Source organism: Erythranthe guttata, chromosome 6 (genome assembly GCF_056151865.1).
Source record: "Erythranthe guttata isolate IM_541 chromosome 6, IM_541, whole genome shotgun sequence".
Classification (NCBI taxonomy): Eukaryota; Viridiplantae; Streptophyta; class Magnoliopsida; order Lamiales; family Phrymaceae; genus Erythranthe; species Erythranthe guttata.
Genome location: NC_142538.1, coordinates 14,087,939 through 14,113,396, shown reverse-complemented (window position 1 = coordinate 14,113,396; position 25,458 = coordinate 14,087,939). Strand labels below are relative to the sequence as shown.

The following is a 25,458-nucleotide window of genomic DNA, read 5'->3' as shown; positions in this document are numbered from 1 at the left end:
CCGAGTCTCCAAAAGAGAATTTGGAGACCCGATTTGGAGACTCCATTGGAGATGCCCTAATGACTAGAGCACAAGCTAAAACAAAAGAGAAACTGATAAGAATTTTATAACTGAGAAAAAACAAGAAGTCCTTTGTTTTTCTCTCTTTTGAAAAATAAAACATGTATCTTATCAAAATCAATTTCTGACGATACACCAACTAGAGGCCTCCTTTTTTTTTTTTTATTCTTAGTTAAATTTTAGTACATACGACCCTTGTATTATGGGAAAGGTGTCATTTACCTAAACCCCCACACTCATGTATAGAAAACATCAAACACCGCCTTATTTATGACGGTTCATGGTCAAATTTTTAACGGTGTTAACTTTATAAATTGTGCATTGACTCTCTTACCACACTTTATATTTCATAGAATCCCTATTTTTTTTTAGGTTATTTCACTCTCTAAACAACCCTCTCGGTAACCCTTGGATTTCTCTATTTCTCTTTGATTTTAAAAGAAACAAAATTTATGAAATTTCTACCTCTCTTAATGTTTTCGTGAAATTTGTTGAAACTCTAGTATGAGCAGATTATTTCAATTTTAGGGGTTTTTATGGTCCTTTTATTCATTTATTTATTTTATTTATTATTAATAATATTATTTTTTTGTGGATTTTGCATTCATGATCTAAAGCTTCATTTTTATTGATTTGATTTTTCATTTCTTATGCAGATGCAAAAGAAAAAAAGGGCTGAAAAAGAGTGTAAAATGATTAAATAAAGTTATAAAGAAGCTAAAAAGAGCGAAAAATAGCCAAAACGAAGCAACTCATAATAGAGATTTTTTTTGGTATTTTCGAAAGAAAAAAAAAAACCAACAGCTCGTTGCAATAGTCCGTCAAAGCGTTTGACTAATGGAATTTGGAAAAAAGGCTAACAATAGGGGGTGTTTGATGTTCTCTATACATCGAGAGAGTGTTAAATGATACATTTCACGTAGTATAGGAGTGCAAAATGAATCTTACTCTTAAATAAATCATTGTCACTGAAGTTCTTCTATATTATCATTTTTATGTTTTAACCAATAAATAAATTAATTTTATTGATCTTCATCGCGTCGATCTTAAAAATAATTTTATTTATTTGAATTTAGAAAAAAGAGAAGTAGGAGAGAGTCGGTGGACGAAAGAAAAAGAGAAATATCATGTTATATGTAGATTGTTTATTAATTTAGAAGATATATGGTATAATTTAAAATTTAGAAGAGATAATTATTTTTATATGTAAAACAAATAATATTAAGATTACTAAGTATCTTCAGCTATTTTGATTTTCAGCTCGGAGCTAATTGATTTACAACATATATTGTAAACACATCGAGTTCTTCAACCCGGTTCATTAGCCAAATCACTGGATCGTTGAGCATCACGAAAATGATTTATTTGATATTATGGATGACTGGTTACGGAGGGACCGTTTCGTTTTTGTGGGCTGGTCCGGCCCATTGCTCTTTCCTTGTGCCTATTTCTCTTTAGGGAGTTGGTTCACATGTACAACCTTTGTAACTTCATGGTATACCCACGGATTGGCCAATTCCTATTTGGAAGGCTGTAATTTCTTAACGGCCGCAATTTCTACTCCTGCTAATAGTTTAGCGCATTCTTTATTGTTACTATGGGGTCCTGAAGCACAAGGTCGAGAGCACCTAGCTACCAAAAGTCCACCCAAAAAGTCAATGAACGTATTTGGTGCCTGATAATAGTGGACCTATTAAGTTGACCCGCAATCCCACATTTAATCGGACGCGGGATAGAGTGGTACAAATGCTATAATAAAAGGGTGCAAATTAAGACCGAATGGCCTGTTTTAATAGGAAAATCGGATGTCATAGGATGATTGACACGTGAATAATATAAATAAAAATATAATTAAGATTCTAATAATTGAAAAAAAAAAAAAAAAAAAAAAAAACCAGCATAACCCATAACCCTTTAACCCTAAATATAATCAGCGTGATTTATTAAGAGTTAAGACTTAAGAGTGCCACATGTCAAAAAATTAGTGGAATCAGAATTATGTTAAATATCGGCTGATCCGCTCAGAATTTAATCTTATAATAAATATCCAATCAAAAACAAATTAAGTATTTACATAAGAATGCAATAATAATTTTATTTGTCTAATGTTTCTTCATTAAGATAAAACTTTAATTTTCCTCGAGCAATCAAACTATATATGAAAATTGGTAATTGAAGTTGATTGGTAAAAAGAAAGCATGATTGTGTTTGGCTTTGTAAGGGCATAGTAATTGTGGTGTGGATTAGTGGACTTCAAAATCTAGTAAAGCTGAGTAGTCCGGTATGTGAAGTCCGTTTTCCCCACTATAAGGTGCTGTTTGGATTCCCGACAATCATCGGATTAAATTAAAGTCGGGTTTGGGTCTACATGTTAACTATACAAAGGTTGTAATAAATCCAGATATCATGGGGTGGTGGTGGTGGGTCTTTTATGTCATTTTAGTGCATTTGTGGCTCTAACTTAGTTCACTTCTTTCTATAGTTGGAGAAATTTCTTTGGTCCCTTGGCTCTTGGGTTTTCCCAAAGACAAAATTAAATATACCTTAAGAGCCAAACATGTTTGATTATAAAATGGCAACAAGTACCCAAAATACTTTGAATATTGATTATGCTATTTTTTCCAGAATGGAATAAGTCGGCTTCTGAGATCCTATACCTGGTGAAATATACTATGTGATTTTAGATCATAGTCTATATAAATAACTACTCACTAAGCACATATACACACGAGTGTGTGTTATTATGTGTAGATCAACGGTTAAAAACTATATAATGTATTTCACCAGGTGTAGGTTCTACAAAATCGAAGACGCCAAAAAAAACTTGTTGATTTTGTCTATATTTACTTATTTATTTATGTGTGAGTAAATCTAGCTAAAACCTCTCCATGTTTTATATAAAATCATTTAAATTTGCTTGTTTTTTTTTCATTTGTACAATATATCAAGGATTAAAAGAAGGTTCCATGATAGATAAAGCATCATATATACATCATTCTTGTTATGTAGTAACTCGAAAATCTGATCTAGCTTTAGAAAGCCAAATTAAGTAATAAAGTAATTAGCAACATGTTTAAAAGTACATGTTTTTTCATGGCAAGAACACATGACTCATTTAAAATCGGCAGTGTCTTTTCATACTTCCATTTAAAATTTGATTATAAGTTGGATACTAAACCAACAATAATTATGTAATGAAATTTTTTCAATAACTTTAAAAGTTTACTAAATACTAAGCTAGTACATATAATTCGTTATAAATCAAGCTAAGATATGATGGTCGAAAGATGAAAGATCGTAATATCATATTAATTTGTACTATTAATACGAATTTATTGTGTAACGAATATATTTAATGGCTTGAAAATTTGTAATGGTGGAAAGATCTCAACCAAGGCACCAAAGTTAAAGCAAAAACTTAAAATGTAACGAATATGATGGATAAATCGACCATTAGACGTGAAATTTACATGGCGTGTCATATTTTTTAAACAATACAACTCTTAATTGATTTGTATACCCACGTGTCTATTATAATTTTCAATCGATTGACCATTTTGATTGATTTACAAGCGGATTAAGAATCACATTCGAGCCAAACCAGTTCAATAGTCATGTCTAATTACCGCAAGTAAAGGTGTGTAGATAATATATGCAATGGATTATAAAAATGTTTATCATTTGATCAAGAATATAGCATCCAATTGAGTTTGAACCAATACATGTGGATGATGGCTTGTTACCTTTAATGTATTAATACTATGATCTTCCAACAACAATAGTCAAAGTAATTTATAGTTAAGTAGTAATAGATATTTTCAAATATATACTTATTTCTCAATATGGGAAGGCATATAATGGAGAGTACTATTTTAAGAGATATATTAATATATAAATGTGACAAATTAATTGAAGGGTAAATAGCACTTAAGACCACGACAGGTTATAAATTTGTGCAGATGATTCTTTGTGCTCGTAATATCAGCACATAACCCCCTTAGCTTGTCGTTTATGGAGTAGCTTCCGTTTGTCTTTCCGTCAAATTTTAAGGTGCTCATCTGCAAAAATGAAAGGAAAAATGAAAGCACAAGGTTCATCTGCAGAAAAAAGTACTTTGACGTTTGACACATGCGATTAAGTTTGACAGAAAAACAAACGGAAACTACTCTCGTCAACCACAAGGGGGTAATGTGCTGATATTACAAGTACAAGGGGGTCATCAGCAAAAGTTTATAACCACGTGGGGTTAAGTGTTATTTAACCTTAATTAAAAGAATATATGTTATATTATAGAAAGACCTCGAACTTCACGGTCTATCACTCCACCACGAAATGTCGGATCTTCTAATGTGATAGAAAATGTTAAGTCAATAAAATATTAATTTTTTTGAATAAATAATTATGTAATAATGCTTAAAAGTATTATTAGAAAACAAATCATTGATAAAGATGGCACACGAGTACTCACTCAACAATATATATATTAACCATCGCAAAAGACAGAAAAACAATTGGGTTAGAAAAAAAGAAAAAAAGCTAATCCCTGAATTCAGTAAAAGAAGGTAGGATTTCTTTTTTTATTGATGTTGAAGAGTGCGATATTTATAACGTGTTTGTTCAACAATTCATAACACTCGAAAAATTATATTATTCAAGCATGATTAATCTTCAGTTATATCAAATAAGTGTTTGAATATCCATGGTCACTCATTTTAAAAATCTCACTTACAAGCAGAGGCCGCCCCAAGGGTTTTTTTTTTGGCGGACGAGAATATGGGATGAATTAAGAAAAGATTTCTTTTTATTTTTATGTACTAAAGTGTATAACATTAAAAGTTTGAGGAGGCGAAAGTGTATTAACTAATAGAGAAATACCTATTAAAATGTTAAAAAGAAAATCTAGGGGGCGGGGCCACCCCATGTATACCCATGGGTACGCCCGCCCCTGCATACAAGATTTCAAAAACATAATACGACTGTGCGTGATCGGGGGCGTGTTGGAGCAATACATAAATATTAAATATAACTTCACTAACTATTTAAGTTTTTGATTGAGGTGATTATTCAGTAAGATATCGAATTCGTGTCATACGAACGATCTTGTTTAACTGTGAAGCCATTGCTTGAGTGGCTTTGGGGTGGGGAGGGTAGTATTAAGGTCAAATGTTCGATTCTCTATTTCTCTTTAGGTTCGGTTGTAAGCCAATTTATAAGGTAATTTTTTATTTTATTATTTTAAATGAAAAGAAAGAGGAAAAGGCGAATGAATTGTCTTGTGTTCGAATCCTACAGTAGCTTAGTCAAAAAAAATCCATATGCAAAATTTATCATATGACAAGCTAAAAAAAAATATTTTTGATTATTTTTAACAACTTTAATATATTTTCATACTTTCAATTTATAATATATATTTATTTTTAACAATTGAGAATGTTATTTTCCAGTTTTTACTTTAAATTTGATTTTATATTATATCAACGTTAAATATATGTAACTTAGTCTACATGAAGTGTTTTATGTTCATCAATTTTTTTTAATTTTACTAATTAAGCAAATCATATTTAGCAATATATGTTACTCACAATTAAATTAACAATAACATATATATCCATTTATGTAGGGATATAGAAAAATAGTATTGTTCTAATATTATCGATATTTAATTATAAAATAAACTTAATCGTTCACAATGTTTAACACATTTCTTAGTGATTCAAATATTCATTCAATATAAAACAAAGGTAAATTACAAATACCCCCTGAGGTATGGTTAAATTACAAAAACCCCCCTCTTGTTTGAATAATTACATCTACCCCCATCAACTATGATTTTTTCTTACCTTTATGGTGCCAAATTCAACATAGTCATCTAGATTCCGTGAAATGTGCTCTAGTTTGTACTCTTTGTGTAAAAAATACAGTTTTCGATGCACCACAAACTGATATATACAAGCTAAAAATCACATATTATGGTCATCTTGCTTCATAATGTAGAGTTTGAATGGGATAAAACGGGTACAAAAGTGATAATATTCCATATAATCTCGAAGATTCCACTAAATTTGATGAGTTGAGGGGGGTGGTTGTAATTATCTAAACAAGAGGGGTGTTTTTGTAATTTGGTCATACCTCAGGGGGTGTTTGTAATTTACCCTATAAAACAATTAGTAAATTCAACATTTACATCGTACCATAGATTTAATAAAAAAACTAAAAAAGAAATTTCAGACTATCTACTCTCTCTCTCTCTCTCTCTCTCTCTCTCTCTCTCTCTCTCTCTCTCTCTCTCTCTCTCTCTCTCTCTCTCTCTCTCTCTCTCTCTCTCTCTCTCTCTCTCTATATACAATTTTGAATTGATAAAAAATGCCAAAGTATAGAATAACTTTATTTTGGTCCCTTGAATCCTGGGTTCTTGCTACCATTATATATTAGTAGGTTTAATTTTAGAGATGCTACTGGACAGTTGCGGGTCTCCGCACACCCCAATTATTAAACCACAAAATACATTTATTTATAGCGATACAAGTTGTCAACGAATAACGTTGTGCTAATGATGATTATAATAATTTCATCTAATAATTCTATTTAGAATACTTAAGTAAATAGCATTGTGCGATTTAATTCGTATATAATAATTTGGATCTGTTTTCTTCGTAAAGGCTCGTGCTCAAATAGTTTTAATAAAATAAAATTAAGTGTTGATGTTACTATAAAAATATTTACAAAACTTACAAATTTCTAAGCCCAAGTCCAATATCATGCATCTCGGGTAGAAATTCACGTGTCAAGTAAAAATGTAGAAGCAAGCTTATAAAAAAGTATAAACACTAAATGACTCGTCGGAGTTATTCTGATAATTTGCCTTCGATGTTCAAGCCGACAACAAAATATCTAGTAGAATAAAATGTTCTCTAGAAACACATCTCAAAATAGGCTTAATTTTTATACTACATGCGGTCAATATTACAGCGCATAAACTTTTACCATTGGTCCAAACTCACTAATATGGGTTTGTGTTTGTGTACTTATGAATGGTAAAGATCTACACAATCTGTTTCACCCGATGTAATATAGGATAAACCCTCAAAATAGTGAATTTTGAGAATAATAAACTTTAAATGAAGCCTTTAATTAAGCTTTTCATAAAAGTAATTAGTTTAAACCTCATTGGCCTAAATTGCAAGTAGATTACATCAAGTTGAATTCACAAAATGTTTATGTGATTTTGAGAATTTCTTCTACATGAGTAATTAATTCGGTTGAGCTCAACTAAGCATATGTTTATGAAATTTCGATATGAATTATCATCGAGTTTAGGACCAATCACAAGAAAATATGATTCACTAATATAATGATTTGAACGACTTAAGGTTTGATAGCAAATTTTTACCCAAACTATCTCATCTTTTTTCACGGAAAACAATTTCCAAGAAAAAAATTCAATAATTCGTTACTTAATTTTTTTTTTTTTTTTTTTTTTTGGGTATAACAAAGGGACCCGGCAGCCAACCCAAGGCGTACCTATGCTATGCCAAGGGGGCAGCCGCCTCCTCCCCAAAAAAAGAAATTGATTGTTTTTTATTGTACTATGTATAATAAAAATTGATTGTTTTTTAAGTTCTAGATCTACTCCTGACTTGAGCCAACCTTTGCTGAGTAAATTTATACTTTCGTATCTCATATATATTTGGATATGCAGATAGCTGCTAAGATCATGAAAAAAAAAACTATTAACCAATAATATTTGTTCAACCACTACTTGTAAGCATAAATTTTGATTTTTTTAAAAATTAATTTATTAAACCAAATATTAAAATTTATTTAAAATAAGAAAGCACACTTATAATAATAAAATTGGTTTGTTGAATTTGGCCAATATCAATTGAACCAACCCATAAAATCTAGGAGAAAAAACAAATAATAATAATAAATAAATAAATATTAAAAAAAAATTGGTATCTTCGAGTATATATAAAGAAAGCTCGAACGCAGTATTCCAAACTTAAAGCTTTCATTTCATCCCTCTTAATTTTCTTACACATACCAGCTACAGACATCCTACCTAAACAAACAAACAAACAAACAAACAAATCCTACAGAAAACAAAGAGTGAGAAACAAAATGGAAGCAAACATTTACACCTCATACACAGAAACAGAATCAGAATCTTCTTCTTCGGAATCGGAATCAGAAGATAGTTACATAAACATGGAACCCGACCGGGATTCATCCTCCTCCTCCTCCTTCCAAAGCTTTCTTATTAATAATAAAGAATTCGAGTTCCAAAGCTTCTCAAACAGCTCCTCCGACCGCCACACCACCACTTCCCCCGCCGACGACCTCTTCTACATGGGCAAGCTCCTCCCTCTCCACCACCAAATCCCAAACAACCAACAAGAACAACAACAACAACAACAAGAAGAAGAATATCCCTTCGGCGGCGGCACCCCGCTCTTTAGTACTCCCACGGCCAACACACCTTTCCAATCATGCAACATCTCCCCCGCGGAATCCTGCCACGTCAGCAGAGAACTTAACCCGGCACAATATTTCGCCGACTATAACAATAATAACAATAATAATAATAATTTGTCGCCGGAATTACTCGGCCAACAGATGAAGAAATCTCGGCCGCCGAAGCAGAGCAAAAATAGTAACAGCTCTTCGAGCAGCATCGGCATTGGGTCGAAGCTCAAGTGGGCTTACCTCAAATCTCTGTTCACCACTTCCGGCTGTGCTGCAGTTGACCAAAGCCAGCACCTCCCAAAAGTCAAACACTACTCTCACAAATCCTCCGCCAAGGTCGACACTCACGCGCCGCCGCCGCCGCAAGCGTTTGGGCAAATTAAGTCCAAGAAAAAAACATCATCATCTGATTATAATAATAATAATAATAATAATATTGCCAAGAAAGAAAACACTACTAATAATTTAGTGGAGGGTCATCATCATCGGAGATCGTTTTCCGGAGCTTTCAAGAGGAAATCGAAGACCAAGACGAAAAAATCGTCTTCTTCTTCGACGAATTCGGGCACTGCGGATTCGAAGAGGTGCGGTGGTGGCTCGAGCTCGGAGATTGACAGTTCGATACAGGCGGCGATTGCTCATTGTAAGAGGTCACAGAAGGTTGATAAAGAACGCGCTTTTTGCTCGATTTCTGCTTCTTATATATGATCATTGTCGAAGAAGATTGCATTAAGGGAGACCCTTCTTTTGTCCTAATGGACACCTTGAGTTGAGATTAATTTTAATTTAATGGGATGATGAGATTCATAATAATTAGATATATATATATATATAGCTGCATATATAGAATAGCTTGTTCTGGATTTCCTTGTGAAGTTCAAAAATAAATTTGTCTTTTGCTTTTATTAAACTTAGTTTCTTATGATTGAATTACTTGTTACATCATGCCTTCTTTCTTTGTGGTGCAATTTTTTTTTTTCTTATGAATATGAACGTTGCTTTAACTTAAAAAAAATCCAAGTAAATATTTATGAATGTTGCTTGTTCTTTTGGAAAATAAATCAAATGTGTGTTGCGACGTAGTTTTTTCTTTAGACTCGTTTGAACAAGTTCTTTTGCTACCTAATCCGTCCGCCAAACACCGATTGTAATGGGGGCCCCTTTTAAGGGACGACTGAGAGACAACAAAAATGACGCTGGAATTAGCACTCCGACGGTCAAGTCAGTAGATATCAGGATGTGTTGGTCAGAGGATTTGTAATACTGTGTTTATGAAAATGCGTTATATGTGTTAGTAAATCTTACCCTGGGTAGGAGGGGTGGGCCCCTATTTATACTTACCTCAATAGCACCCAAATGCCCCCCTAAAATCGGATTGAAATATGTCAACTCACCGTTCATGTACACTCGTCGAATGTCTCACGGTAATTCGGGCAATCATCATGAATAGACTAACTAATTAGCGCGTGACACACCGCTGGCCATGGTTTTAGGTAAAACCCCTAAGTACTGAATCAGTGTTGCTCCGATTTTTCTGTTGTTGGCGAACACCGTACCCAAGGATTAAATCTTCGTGACAGTACTATAAATGCGCCTATCAGGGCATTAAATGCGTCTATGAAGATTAGAACACGAGCGGGTTTGGGCGGGTTTATGAAAAAATCAACCCAACCCAACAATGGCGAGTTCATAAAATTGCAAATTGCATCTGTTCATAAAAAGAAAAAAAAGAGTTTGCTTGGAAGAGGAAGAGATGGAGGAGTGCAACACGTGAAGGACGTTTCGACTAATCAAGGTGTATTCTATCATTAAACTTCGTTTTAATTACATTGAGGACAATGTAAATTTTAAGTTTGGGGGTGGAAAAACACTTTTTATGTGCTTTATATGTTTCAGATTGCATGCATGCTTTAGGATTTTTTTTAGTCGTTTTTGTTTATTTATTGTTTTCTTTATAAAAAAAAAATTTGCTTGAGTCGAACGCATCGATGAGTTATAATGATGCAATTGCTTGTTTTGTTGTGCTAAGGATTAAATGTTTGTTTAGCTTTCGATTCAACGGAACTTAGAAACGAATTATTTCTAGGAATCACACTTTGTGCATTGCTTTGGTTGAATGTTTTGTATTTTAAATTTGGAATTAATTTGTGTTAGATCATGCTATATGTTCGGTTTTTTAAACTCACTTTAGGAAATTTATGATACGAAGTATTGAGTAGTGAATGATTTGGGATATGATTTGGGTCTTCTTTGATCCGTTTGAGCCTTTCAAGCCGACCTTCTTATCGAAATTTTCCTTTGAACCTTGATTAGAGCCTCGAAAAAAAGGTGTTCTTTATTTTAGCCAATGTGTATAAGGTAGAATAGATGGAGATTCTTGAAAAATTACCCCTTGGAGTTCGGTCGAGAAATTTTATAAGGTCCTTCTTCTTCTTCTCATTTAAAAAAAAAAGAAAAAAAGAAAAAAAAAGAGACCAATATATATATGCTTATATATATATATATATATATATATATATATATATATATATATATATTAAAAAGAAAAAAAAAAAAAAAAAGAGATTAGAAGAGAGAAGTAAGGACTAGTTATTGAATTGTTTTGAAAGTTCGATTAATTGTCTTAAGAGCAAAAGTGGAGACTTTTGAACTCTTAAGTGAATTCATTGTTTCTAACGCCTATCTTTCAAATTTCAGCGTAATCACCTCAATTCAAGAAAAATAGCCAGATATACCCATATTTCCTACCTCGAACCAAAGAGCCTAACAATTGAAAGCCAAAAAGCCCCAATGGTCCCAATAGCTTAATGTTCGATATTAGTAGAGTAGAATAATTTGGTGAGTATTTTGAGTCAAATATAATATTGGATGCTTGAAGCAATTGCATGATTTGTGGTTTTTGGCTATGGAAGTAACTAAGTGCTTTTGAATTTTTAGCTTGCGAATGCCTAAGAATTTTCATTATAATTACAAGATCTGAAAACGTGAAGTTGGTCATTAATCTATGTGATGAGGCGGTAGTTGAGTTATTTGCTTACGATTAGATTTTGCTTGAGGAGAAGCAAAAGTTCAAGTTTGGGGGTGTGTTGAGTGTAGATTTTACGCTCAATACGTTTACTTTACGTAGATCTTTTGTTTAGATTTAATTATATTTGTGCTTTAATTGATTGATTTTGTGTTTTATAGGTGAAAACGAGAATTAGGTGTTCATGAAGGAAAAAAGATCAAAAAAGGAAAAAGTTGCAAATAAGGAAATAAATCAAATTGGAAGAAGGAATCTCGCCACAGCTTTGGCAGTGTCCACAATTTCAAGCATATCTCTCTCACACGAACTCCAAATCAGCTGATTTTGGCGGCATTGGAAAGCTAATTTCAAGGGCTACAATTCTTATTTACGCAACATTCCAAAATTCGGACTCCAACGTGGCGTAAATAGAAGAACAAATCCTGATGAGGGAAAGTGGCGCAAATTGATTCCTATTAGCTTTCCACTACTTCCTTATCAAGAAAAGCCTATGAAAGCAACAAGTCTCTACACCATAAGCACGAAAATTGACACCACAAAAAGCGAGGAACGAAGATCAACGAAGACTCAAGCATAGTTTTTCTTCTTTAATTTATTTATTTTATTTTCTTTATCATAAGAATCACGAGTAGCTAAGTCTTTATTTCTATGATGTTATTTGGAACCCTATGTGAGATTTATGAACCTTATTCAATGATTTTATGCAAGTTTTAATTCCGGATTATTTCTTCTACTTGTTTATTAAGTGCATCAACTTGATCGCCTTATGTGCTTTTATGTTATTGTTAATCGCATGAATCGGAAGATCGGGTTAATAATTAGAACTGTGGTAGAAGAGCCTTTGTGGTATTAACATAGAAATATAGTTAATCTCTTAGGTAACCATTATTGAGATTTATGCTTAATGCTATGTTCTAGAATTAATTGCGTAGGAATACAATAATTGAATCTAGGGTATTAGAATCGTAATACACGCGGAAGCGGGTTATGATTAAATTAGCATCTCAGGTTAACAATCCGGGTTAATTGCTTGCATAATTGAAGGAATTGGGGGTGTAATAATCACATAGGGGGCATATGTTTACTTTGATTAAATCTTCGTGTTTAATTTGCTTTCTTGCTTTGACTTTTTAATTAGCTTGGTAGAAGAAACCTGTTATGCTGCCACACCTGATGTGCCGACAGGGCTACAACACGGGTTGCACCCTTCAAAGCCTTTATGCTGGGATTTTTCTTATTAAAGCTCCATAGGACTCATATGAGGTTGAGAGCCTTATATAGGCATGAAATAACCACCCTAAACCTAACTTGGGCCCTAAGAAATCGATTTAACTAGGTAACAGAATCCTAGTCGATTTCTACTTCAATTCTAGATAAGTACAAAAGATACCTAACTAGAATATAATACATGAAAATAAATCTAAGTCCTAATAAAAATATTACAAGAATAGGACTCTAATTAATTCTAAAATAAACATGGAAAACAATTTTTTTCCAATCTTTAATTTCCACGTATGGCGGATTTCTTCAATCTTCACTAACAGAAACCTGGTGCCAACAATTATAATACAATCTAAAAGCATGATAATCAAAATTTCAAATTAAATAACAATAAATTTACCTTTTACAATTTCATCATATTTCCCCACTTTTTTAAAAGATACTTCTATCATGAGTTTTTGGATTTCAATCATGACGGGTTTTGATCTTAACCAGCTTTGCAAACATATAAGAGGCTCAACCATTTAAGGATTAAGAGAACTTTGATATGAATTAAGAATACAACCACCTGTACTACAGGCTGACTCGGATGCCATTGTATAGACCGGGGTAGCCAAAATATCTCTAGCTAATTGAGAGAGAATAGGAAATCTAATAGAATTTTTCTTCCAACACCTCAATAAATCGAAGGACTCAACACTCTCTTTACAATTCTCTTCCTAATATCTAGTAAGTTCTGAATAACTCTGCACACATTGATCTTTCTCCATTTGTTTTTCCTAATATCTAGTAAGTTCTGACTAACTCTGCACACATTGATCTTTCTCCATTTGTTTTGCAAATTGAAAAGCTAAAGAGTTACCTGACTCCACATCATCATCCATGTTCGTCACGTCAGTTGGAGCCTGACTTGAGGTTGCAACCCTACTTTTAGAATTTTGACGGGGAGAACAATTTTGATAACACTCGTACAAGCGAATCAACACTTTCCATAACACTAACCGATGTAGTGTCTTTCTCATAAACTTGATTAAGACAAAACCTCACAAACCTCAGTTTATAGCGTGGATCCAATACAATAGCAGAATATACAAGAAAATTCAAGTTATCAAGACTTTCCTAGTATTTCCTGATTTTTTCTGCATCTCAAGTGCCATAAGACATATTTTTGGATCGGGGTGTTTAGACAAAAACTTCAATCTAGTTTTGACTGCCACAAGTTTTTGAAAAAAAATATATTAGATATTACTTGCAAAATAACATCATAGAAAAGTTTCAAAATCTGTATAAAAGTTCTCAACACTCCAATCATCTTCATCAGGCGGGCCAATATATTTTCTCTATATCTTTTGCTTTTCTTCTTTCACAAGTTTCTTCATTCTCAACATTTGGATTTCGGTCCCGTCATCATTATCTTTGTCACTGAGTGTAAAGTACATCCAATAGCTTGGGTCATCTTCTCTTAGCCTCTCAAAGGTTTATCTTGGTAGCAGCTTCTAGCATTAAATAAGTAGAAGTCCATCTAGTTTCAATATCAAGACATCGGACATGAACGCACATATCTTATGGCATTTCGAATCTTTAGAATTGAATCATTTTGTTCTTTTAAACCATCCTACACAATGAGATTCAAAATATGCGCACAACATCTTGTTGGATATTTTTCGGAAATGCATGAAAAGAAAACCAAGAAAAATATAGGAAAGAGTTGCTATGGAAAACTCTTACTAGTAATTTTATTTCTAGTGAATTCTTGATTTCTTTTGTTATAATTGCAAAGGTGAAGACCCTTTAAATAGATAATAAAATGACTGTTAAAACTCTTGCCTAGATAACTAAAATGGACTTTCAAACTACCAAGTACATGAATATTAAAATGCATGAATACTAAATGTAATAGTTTCAACACATCTAACATACAAAAATTCATGATCTAAGATAGTCGATTTCCACCCTTTAGTGTTCTTCCTGGTATAATTAATTGCGCCATTGTTAAGTGTATATTTTTACACTTTATCATATCTTTTTATTTGAGCTTTTGGTGTGTTTTAACGATAATTGGTGCTTAAAAAGTTGATTTATTGTATTTTAGGTACAAATTGAAGATTGGAAAAATATGGGGTCAAAACTGCAATTTTGGCGAAAATATGGGTCAAAAGTGAAAATATCAAAATTCTGAAGATTTAAAGCTGAGACCCCCGTCCCAGTTTTAGTTCAATTTGTGAGACCCCCGTCCGAGACTCCGAAGTTGCGCAGTAAAGGAATTTTAATTGCACAAGGAAACTGCCTTCTTCCCCAAGTTATTCACCCTATATAAGACCAAGCCAAGCACACAATTAGGGATTTTTTTTACGCAATTTGGAGAGCAACAAAGCAATAACGAAGACGAAGAATGCGAAGACTTCAAGCATAGATTTACCGTCTATGATTTATTTTATTTGCGTTTTTGCTTTAATCATGAGTAGCTAAATTACTTATTTCTAGGATTTTATTTGGAACCCTATGTGGGATTTATGAACCCAATTCTATGATTTTATGCAAGTTTTAATTCCGGATTATTTCTTCTACTTGTTTTATTAAGTTCATGAAACTGGCAACTTTATGCGCTTTTATATTATTGTTAATCGCATGAATCGGAAGATCGGGTTAATAATTAGAATTGTGGTAGAAGAGCCTTTGTGGTATTAACATAGGAATATAGTTAATCTCTTAGGTAGCCATTATTGAGATTTGTGCTTAATGTTGTGTTCTAGAATTAATTGCATAGGAATATAGTAATTGAATCTAGAATATTAGAATTGTAATACACGCGGAAGCGGGTTATGATTATTTTAGCATCTCGGGTTAATAATCCGGGTTAATTGCTTGCATAATTGAAGGAATTGGGGGAATAATAATCACATATGGGGAAGAATAAAATCCTAGGCTCGTTTACTCTGATAAATCTTCGTGTTTAATTTGCTTTCTTGCTTTGTCGTTTTAATTTGCTTTTTAATTTATTTTAGTTAATTCTCTCTAAAGTCGACTGTGTAGGGTGGACTTGATAATAATTGGTAGAATTTCGCGTCTAGGATTAGATAATTAAATATTCCCTGTGGGTTCGATATCCGGACTTAATTGTCGACTATATTACTTGTACGATACGTGCACTTGTGTGTAGGTTTTCGACCAACAAGTTTTTGGCACCGTTGCCGGAGAATATTTTAATTATTTATTTTATTCTAGCTCTAGATTTGAACAATTTTCACGATTCACCCATTTAATTTTTGTTTTATTTTTTTTAAGGTACTATGTATGCGTAGAAGACTCGATCTTGCTAGAGAACCGTTTGATCCCGAAATCGAACGTACTTTTCGAGCGGCTAGGAGACTTCAACGCGAAAACAATATAATGGAGGACGAAGAACGCAGGGCCGCGGGTAATTTACTCGAGGCCAACGGAAACCAAGTCCAAGACCCTCCCCCTCAACTTCCAGCACAGCCAGCAGTTCGTCCACGGGCACTTCAAGACTACATAATCCCAACTCTAGACGGATTCCGCCCGAGCATCCAATATCCACCCATTGAGGCGCACAATTTTGAGATCAAGCAAGGCCTTTTGACGATGCTCCAAAATAACGGGCTATTTAGTGGGTTGGCAGGTGAAGATCCCCATCTTCACATTGTCAATTTTCTAGATACCTGTAATTCCCACCGTTAAAACAGCGTTTCCCAAGAGGCGCTTCAATTAATTCTCTTCAAGCACTCCCTACAAGGAAGAGCTCGCCAGTGGTTGATGTCCCAAGCCCCCCACTCTATCTCGTCGTGGCCTCAACTCCTCAACCTTTTCATGAAAGTCTATAGCTCACCCGAGAAGGACGAGAGAATCCGACGAGAAATTCATAATTTTGTCCAAGAGCAAGGCGAGCAATTATATGAGGCATGGGAGAGATTTAAAACTCTTTTGCAGCAATGTCCAACACATGGAGTCGAACAATGGCGGCAAATCCACATCTTCTACCAAGGGATTAACGAGAATGCACGAACGGTCTTAGATGCATCAACCGGGGGAAATTTTATGAGTCAATCGATACCAGATGCTTTCATCATGTTGGATCAAATTGCACAAAATCGGTTTGCCAAGTCAAGCGAGAGGACGGTTAGTGGTGCCAAGAAAGTTCCCGGAGTGTTGGAGTTAGATGCAATTACGGCCCTTCAAGCTCAAGTGACCCAAATTGCTCAACAAAATCAACTCCTTCTTAAGCACATCAAAGCAAGTCCACCACAACAAGTCCATGCCGTTGAGTCTCCATGTTGTGAAATTTGCGGGGGAAATCATTACACACTCCAATGCCAACAAGATGTGGAGTCGCTCAACTATGTCAACAACGCGCCTCGCCAATTCCAAAATCAAGGGTGGAGATCACAAGGGCAATATGGAGGAAATCAACAAGGCCAAGGATATCAAAGACCTCAAGGTCAATTCCAAAATCAAGCCCCTCCTCAACAAAGCTATCAAGGCAACAATCCACCGGCCCAAAAATCAAACACGGATGAGATATTGGCCCAATTCATGACAGCTACCCAAGCCTCGTTGCGAAATTTGGAGAATCAACTCGCTCAATTAGCTTTGAATCATGAGAACCGTCCGCAAGGAGCATTGCCATCGAATACGGAAGATCCTCGAAAGCAAAAGTTCGAGACGTGCCAAGCTATCGATTTCAAAATCGAGAAAAAGAAAGAAATTCAAGTCAAGCCGCAAGACACTGTAGCCGAATGGGTTGAGCCAATCCCATATCCACAAAGATTGCTAACAAAAAAGATCGAGGTCGAGACGTGCCCAGCAGTCACCTTGAAGAATGGGAAGCAATTGGAGGAAGCCCCACGAAAAGAGAAGAGAAACACGGTAATCGAGAAGCCGAAAGTAAATGAGGAAAAAGAATCAACTCATGAAGAGCCACCATCAACGGTGCCTTCACGAGTCCCTCCAATTCCTTATCCTCAAAAGTTTATAATGAAGAAGCTCGATGCCGAATATCAAAGATTTTTGGACAAGTTGAAGGAAATTCGCATAAATATTCCTTTCAGTGAAGCACTTCAAAAGATGCCAAAGTGGGTGAAGTTCCTCAAGGACCTCGTGAAGAAAAGTAAGAAATTGCAAGGGAACGAGATGATCCAACTCACAGAGCAAATTAGTGCAATTCTTACTCGGCCTCTTCCACAAAAACTCGGCGATCCAGGTAAGTTTACTATTCCTTGTACTATAGGAGGTAAAAATTTTAGATCGCTCATTGATTTAGGCGCTAGCATTAATCTTATGCCTTATTCAACCTTTAAAAATCTTGGGTTAGGAGAAATTGAACCGACGGCTATAACTCTTCAATTAGCCGATAGATCTTTAGTTTACCCAAAAGGTATTTTAGAGAATGTGCTAGTGAAAGTCAATAAATTTATCTTCCCTGTTGATTTCGTGATACTAGATATAGATGAGGATAGGGAGATACCTCTTATCGTAGGGAGACCGTTTTTAGCCACGTCGAAAACTCTCATTGATTGTGCTAGTGGTGATCTTACAATGACTGTGCATGATCAAACAATCAAATTCAATGTTTTTAGTGTTAATAAAAATCCATGTGATAATAATGATTGTTTTGCTATTGAGCTGATGGATTTTACAAATAATGAAAAATTTGATGTTTCGATCTTGGATAATGGGAAAGCATCTTTGAGTGCAGGAGATGATGGCGGAAACGAAAATCGGAAGGAGCAAGTTTACTTCATGGACTCAATTTCAACTCCTCCGAGAGAAAGTCATACGAGTTTGAGTCTTAACGGCGATGAGAGTGCAAGGAAGATGTTGCCACCCAAAGACTCGAGCAAATCACGAGAGAAGGATGAGTCAAGCTATTGTGGTCGTAAGAAGAAAATCAAAAAGGAATTGCACAATGAACAATTGGTGTTATTGTGCAAATCCCGTCTTTGGTTATTTCCAAGGAAGCGCAAATCAAAGTGGTCGCGGCCGTTTATTGTCCAAGAAATTCTTCCTCACGAGGTGGTCAAAATAAAGGAGCGCGATTCAAATCGTACGTTCAACGTGAAGCGGAGCCGGCTCAAATCGTATTGGGAAGCGAGTGAAGAATGCCAAGTGACCTCGGTCACTTTTGCTTGAAAATAACAAAGCAATGTCCGGCTGAAGACTTTAAACTTAGCGTTTCTCGGGAGGCAACCCGAGCTTTATTGTTTTCGTAGTTTTCTTTGTTTTTTCGTTTCGTTTTTAATATCGTAAGCATGCATTCTAATTTATTCATTTGAATTTTACTTTTCAGGGTCGAATACATGATCGGGGGTCGAGTCGGCTGTCCGCAAAAAAAAAAAAAAAAAAAAAAAAAAAAAAAAAAAAAATTGCAGCACTGCATTTGAGACGGCCGTCCCAAAATATACCTTAAAAATGGGACGGCCGTCCCACAACCAGAAGAGAACCAGCAGCCTCAGACGGCCGTCCGAGTTTTAGCCTTGAAACCGGGACGGCCGTCCCCAAACCAGTGACAGCAAACTAATTCTCGGACGGCCGTCCGAGAATTAGGCAAATACGTGGGACGGCCGTCCGACCTCAATAGGAGGCGTTTAAATTTTCAAAAATTATATTTTCTCCCCCATTATTTCTTAAATTCTCCTCTTTCGTTCTCCCTAACTCCACACACGAATTTTCAAATTTTTTTGAATTTCTCTTCCAAAAATTCTTCGATTCCACACACATAATTCACTCACACACTCTCCGATTCTTATTTTGTGTTGGTATTGACAGGGAGGCTAGAGAATCAAGCCAACCTCTACAAAATCTACTCATTCAAGGCACGCCCACAAGGTGTTCGACAAATTGCTCCAACCAAGTTTGGGGGTCGATTCTCGTCTAATTTTTACCGGCACCCATTCTTGAGCCCGTACCCGAGCTTTCCGATGAGGACGAGCGTGAGAGAGCGAGAGAGGAGCACCCCGATCACATCGACTCCGAATAAATCAGGTGTTTTCTATCCTTAAACTTTGTGCTAATTTCGTTGAGGGCAACGAAAATTTTAAGTTTGGGGGTGAAAAACATGTTATTTTTGTGCTTATTTGTTTTAGTTTGCATGCATTAGATTTTATTCATTTTTATTGTTTTTCTCGTTTTTCCGGATTAATTAAAAAAAAAAAAAAAAAAAAAAAAAAATTGCTTGAGTCGAATGCATCGATGATTTATGATGATGAGAGATGATCAATGTTTGATGATGAGATTGCTTGTTTTGTGTGATAAGGATTTGATGTTTGTTTAGCTTTCGATTCAACGTGACTTAGAAGCGAATTATTGCTAGGAATCACATTTTGTGCATTGCTTTTGTTGAATGTTTTGTATTTTAAATCTGGAATTAATTTGTGCTAGATCATGCTATGTTCGGTTTTAAGACTCACCTTAGGAATGTTATGATACGAAGTATTGAGTAGTGAGTGATTTGGGATATGATTTGGGCCTTCTTTGAACGGTTTGAGCCTTTCAAGCCGACCTTTTTATCGAAATTATCCTTAGAACCTTGTTTTGAGCCTCGGAGAAAATGTGTTCTTTCTTTTAGCCAATGTGTAAGGTAGAATAGGTGGAGATTCTTGAAAAAATTATCCCTTGGAGTTCGGTCGAAAATTTTTATAAGGTCCTTCTTCTTCTTCAAAAAAAAAAAAAACAAAAAAAAAAAAACAAAAAAAAAAAAAGAAAAAGAAGAAGAAGAAGAGACAAGAAGGGAGAAATAAGGACTAGTTGTTGAATTATTTTTGAAAACTCGATCCATTGCCTCAAAAGCAAAAGTGGAGACTTTTGAACTTTTGAGAATCGAGTTTATTAAAGTCCGTAGAGGTGAATTCATTGTTTCAAACGCCTATCTTGCAAATTTTGGCGTAATCACCTAATTTCAAGAAGAATAGCCACACATACTCATATTTCCTACCTCGAACCAAAGAGCCTAACAATTGAAAGCCACAAAGCCCCAATGATCCCAATAGCTTAATATTTGATATTAGTAGAGTAGAATAATTTGGTGAGTATTTGGAGTCAAGCATATGCATGTAAGTATAAATTTTTTCTATCTTTAATTTGCAAATATTGGATGCTTGAAGCAATTGTATGAATTGTGGTTTTTGGTAATGGTGAGTGACTAAGTGTTGTTGAATTTTGAGCTTGCGAATGTCTAAGAATTGTCATTATAATTACAAGTTCTGAAAACGTGAAGTTGGTCATTGATCTATGTGATGAGATGTTATCGTTGAGTTATTTGCTTATTGGTAAATTTTGCTTGAGGACAAGCAAAAGTTCAAGTTTGGGGGTGTGTTAAGTGTATATTTTTACACTTTATCATATCTTTTTATTTGAGCTGTTGGTGTGTTTTAACGATAATTGGTGCTTAAAAAGTTGATTTATTGTATTATAGGTACAAATTGAAGAATTGGAAAAATATGGGGTCAAAACTGCAATTTTGGTGAAAATATGGGTCAAAAGTGAAAATATCAAAATTCTGAAGATTTATAGCTGAGACCCCCGTCCCAGTTTTAGTTCAAATTGTGAGACCCCCGTCCGAGACTCCGAAGTTGCGCAGTAAAGGAATTTTAATTGCACAAGGAAACTGCCTTCTTCCCCAAGTTATTCACCCTATATAAGACCAAGCCAAGCACACAATTAGGGATTTTTTTTACGCAATTTGGAGAGCAACAAAGCAATAACGAAGACGAAGAATGCGAAGACTTCAAGCATAGATTTACCGTCTATGATTTATTTTATTTGCGTTTTTGCTTTAATCATGAGTAGCTAAATTACTTATTTCTAGGATTTTATTTGGAACCCTATGTGGGATTTATGAACCCAATTCTATGATTTTATGCAAGTTTTAATTCCGGATTATTTCTTCTACTTGTTTTATTAAGTTCATGAAACTGGCCACTTTATGCGCTTTTATGTTATTGTTAATCGCATGAATCGGAAGATTGGGTTAATAATTAGAACTGTGGTAGAAGAGCCTTTGTGGTATTAACATAGGAATATAGTTAATCTCTTAGGTAGCCATTATTGAGATTTGTGCTTAATGCTGTGTTCTAGAATTAATTGCATAGGAATATAGTAATTGAATCTAGAATATTAGAATTGTAATACACGCGGAAGCGGGTTATGATTATTTTAGCATCTCAGGTTAATAATCCGGGTTAATTGCTTGCATAATTGAAGGAATTGGGGGAATAATAATCACATAGGGGGAAGAATAAAATCCTAGGCTCGTTTACTCTGATAAATCTTCGTGTTTAATTTGCTTTCTTTCTTTGTCGTTTTAATTTGCTTTTTAATTTATTTTAGTTAATTCTCTCTAAAGTCGACTGTGTAGGGTGGACTTGATAATAATTGGTAGAATTTCGCGTCTAGGATTAGATAATTAAATATTCCCTGTGGGTTCGATATCCGGACTTAATTGTCCACTATATTACTTGTACGATACGTGCACTTGCGTGTAGGTTTTCGACCAACAGCCATCATTAGGACTTGCAGTGTCAATTGTGATAGTCAATAATTAAGACGTTCTTAGTACATAATCGGAAGCGATTTATGAAGCTACTCGAATCTGCATGTGTTCCAATGTAACTTTGGAGAATTCTCAATTGGTTATAAAATTATTGACACCCGATATGAGAATGCATTGGAGTGTGATGTACATAGTCATAAGAATTAAATCGGTTATGGGAGCTATTACTGGTATTTAATTTATGGAGCTTTTACGTTTAATTTATGGAGCTTTTTTGTAGTAGATTAAAATAAGGCTTTTATGTCCGGTTTTTTTCGGGTCTTATTAAGAGTAATCTTTTCCTTGTGTTAGGCCCACCAGGTTATTAACGATCTCCCCTTGTACTTTCATAAGTATTTAATGGCATAAAAAAAATTGTCCAAAAAAGAAGTTTGTAAACAAGTTGAATGAGTTAATGGTGAAAAGTACCCCTGTGTTATCTTAAAATAGCAAAAAAAAAACCCTACGATAAATAAACTAGAAAAACCTTCATTGTGAAATAATATAATTAACACACACGACCCATTACCTAGTTATGCTTTGAGCCGACATACAAAGGCTAAAATGCCCTCAAGTAAAAAGAAGGGACAATTATTTGAGTTTAACGTGTCTAATTCTATCTCTTTCGCAAAGAAAACATAAGGAAGAAAAAAAAAAAAAAGCGTATGTGTTCCTATCCAACCGAATGAAGAACAATAGTTTATTGTGTTGTGTTGATTACAGTGGGACGGTGCTTTGAAAGTTAAATTAGTTACTTTGAAGTTTTAATAATGTTATTTACGTTAAACTATAAATGTGGTCCATTTTTAATTAATTTTTCTTGTTGTTTATGTAGGATAAATCACATATGTAGACCACCTTCAACGAATGAGGATCCGGAGCAAGATTGTTTTAATGCACGGGTATCACAATTTGATTTTTATTAGCATTTCACAACAGTACAACACTCAAGTAGATGATGATGCTCTAAGAACTCCAGAGCCTGTAACAATAGACGTGCCTCCAAAAAAATGAAGTCCGTCAAAGTTCTTCGGAATTTGATGATTCAACAGATGACGACTACATCCACCATAATCATGAGGATGATGGGAACATTGAGTCAGATAATCCTTCTAAAGAACTGGAAGACATTGAAGGCTCTTCGGGTGATGATATATTATTTTTCGAAAAAATACTACCAAGAAAAACCAATTCAACAAACTGAAGGCTATGTTGAGAAAAGTTAAGAGGCCTACACCAGCAATTCAAAAGTGTAGAATTAGTAAAGAAGATGAAGATGATATTGAGAACCTTGATGATTTTGATGAGAGATTTTCTGTATATACTAAGAGACAAGGTATGAAGAACAAAAACTTGGAGGTTCGTATGAAGTTTCCAAATGTTGATCTCTACATAGATGCTCTGAAAGATTGGGTTGTGAGGAATGACTATGATTTAGAGTGTCTGAAAAATGAAAGGAAATGAGTGATTGTAAAATGCAATGCAAATGGATGCAATTGGAGAAGTCACGCTTATATAATTCAAGGTGGTCCACTGTTTCAAGTATAATGGCATTTTCAACTTGTACATGATATGTTTTAGTTTATATATATATATATATAATCACTAAGTTCCATCTACATTATTTACAACCTGTACACTATATCTTTTAATGTTTCATATATGCTCAGCATGTAGATTATTTATAACATGTACAATATATATTTTAGTTTTTTTTAATATATTTTTAGCATGCATATTGTTTACAACGTATACATTATTTATTTAGCAGTTCAAAATAATAAAAGGTGAGCACACATGTTCCAGGACAAACATTAACAAGCATGCTAAAGTCATATACATTGATTAAAAACTGGAGTAGGGGGTAAAAGATAATCCATATGTACCTATAGTGAAGCATCAAAATGCAATTTTAAGAAAAATTGGTGTTGCTGCTGAATATTGAAAGACAATGAGAGCTAAAAAGGCAGCATCTGATAGGATAAGAGGGTAAGATGCAGCATAATACAAGTTATTATGGGATCATTGTGAAACAATAAGGAGCACAAATCCTGAATCACAAATACTGCTGAAAAGAGTACCGTACTTCGAGCCACCTGTTTTGAGAGAATGTATTTTCATCTTGATGCAATGATAAGGTTTTTTTTAACGGATGTAGACCACTGTTAGGATCCGATGGATGTTTTCTTAAAACGTTGCATGGGGGACAACTTCTTTGGCAATTGGTAGATATGGAAAAGACAATCTATTTCCTATTGCACTTGTTGTTATCCCTGTTGGGAATAGGTAAATGTGGAGTTGGTTTGTGGCTTCATTGCTTGAAGATTTTGGTGGGGTAGAGGAAAGCAAGTAGACTTTTATTTATGAAAGACAAAAAAACCTTCTTGAGACACTAAAAGATTTGGCTCTTGGTTGTGCTCATAGATTTTGTGTCGGACATGTATCCCAAAATTTCAAGCATAAATGGTATTCCTATGACTAGAAGAATCTGTTGTGGAAAGTTGCTTCAACTCGAAATAGAAATGATTTTGAAAGAGTGATGGCAGAAATCCAAAGATTGGATGGAGCAACAGCAACATGCTTAAGAAATATACCACTAGGTCATTGAACGAGATCACATTTCACTACAAGTTGCAAGTCTGATACTTAGTGAGCAATTTGTGTGAGTCCTTCAATAACATGAAACTTCAAATAAGGGAGAAGCCCATAATCAATATATTTGAGTGGATTAGGACAAGGATGACAAGTAGACAATAAATAAAAAGAATAGGAATGGAGAATTATGATGGTTCAATGTGTCCTAACATTTTGAAGAAAATCAGCAAGTACCAATGAAACAACAAGAAATTGCTTCCCAATATGGTGTGGTGAGGAAGCATTTGAGGTTGAATGTTTCATGGCAAAATATGTTTTGCATTTGGATGCTAAGACTTGCACTTGTGTGTCATTCCAGTTGAACAGGTACCCCTATGCCTATGCATACAAAGAAGAGGATTTTGTGACCAGTGGTACAAAAATGAGACATGTCTTAAAACATTTAATTGGTTGAAGAGGTTTTCAAATTTGAGGTAAATATTACATTTTTTTTAGCCATTTCTTGTTGTTATGCATGATATCCTTGTTGGAATTCCGTGTTCGTCAA

General features: G+C 34.5%; 1 protein-coding gene and 1 non-coding gene across 2 annotated transcripts; one reads left to right on the top strand and one right to left on the bottom strand.

Annotated features, from left to right (window-relative positions):
• Window positions 1-8,074: 8,074 nt before the first annotated feature.
• Window positions 8,075-9,453, top strand: LOC105962687 (putative membrane-associated kinase regulator 4). Its single transcript, XM_012987002.2, has one exon. The coding sequence runs from the start codon at window positions 8,182-8,184 to the stop codon at window positions 9,232-9,234; it is 1,053 nt and encodes a 350-aa protein (XP_012842456.2). The 5' UTR covers window positions 8,075-8,181; the 3' UTR covers window positions 9,235-9,453.
• A 7,180-nt stretch (window positions 9,454-16,633) lies between these two features.
• LOC148770211 (small nucleolar RNA R71) lies at window positions 16,634-16,740 on the bottom strand. Its single transcript, XR_016031955.1, has one exon. It is a non-coding gene; the product is annotated as a small nucleolar RNA R71 (small nucleolar RNA).
• Between the last annotated feature and the right edge of the window lie 8,718 nt (window positions 16,741-25,458).

What these genes read in the sequence shown, in the direction of transcription:
- LOC105962687 (XM_012987002.2), top strand. Translation starts at nt 8,182, where the DNA reads ATGGAAGCAAACATTTACACCTCATACACAGAAACAGAATCAGAATCT.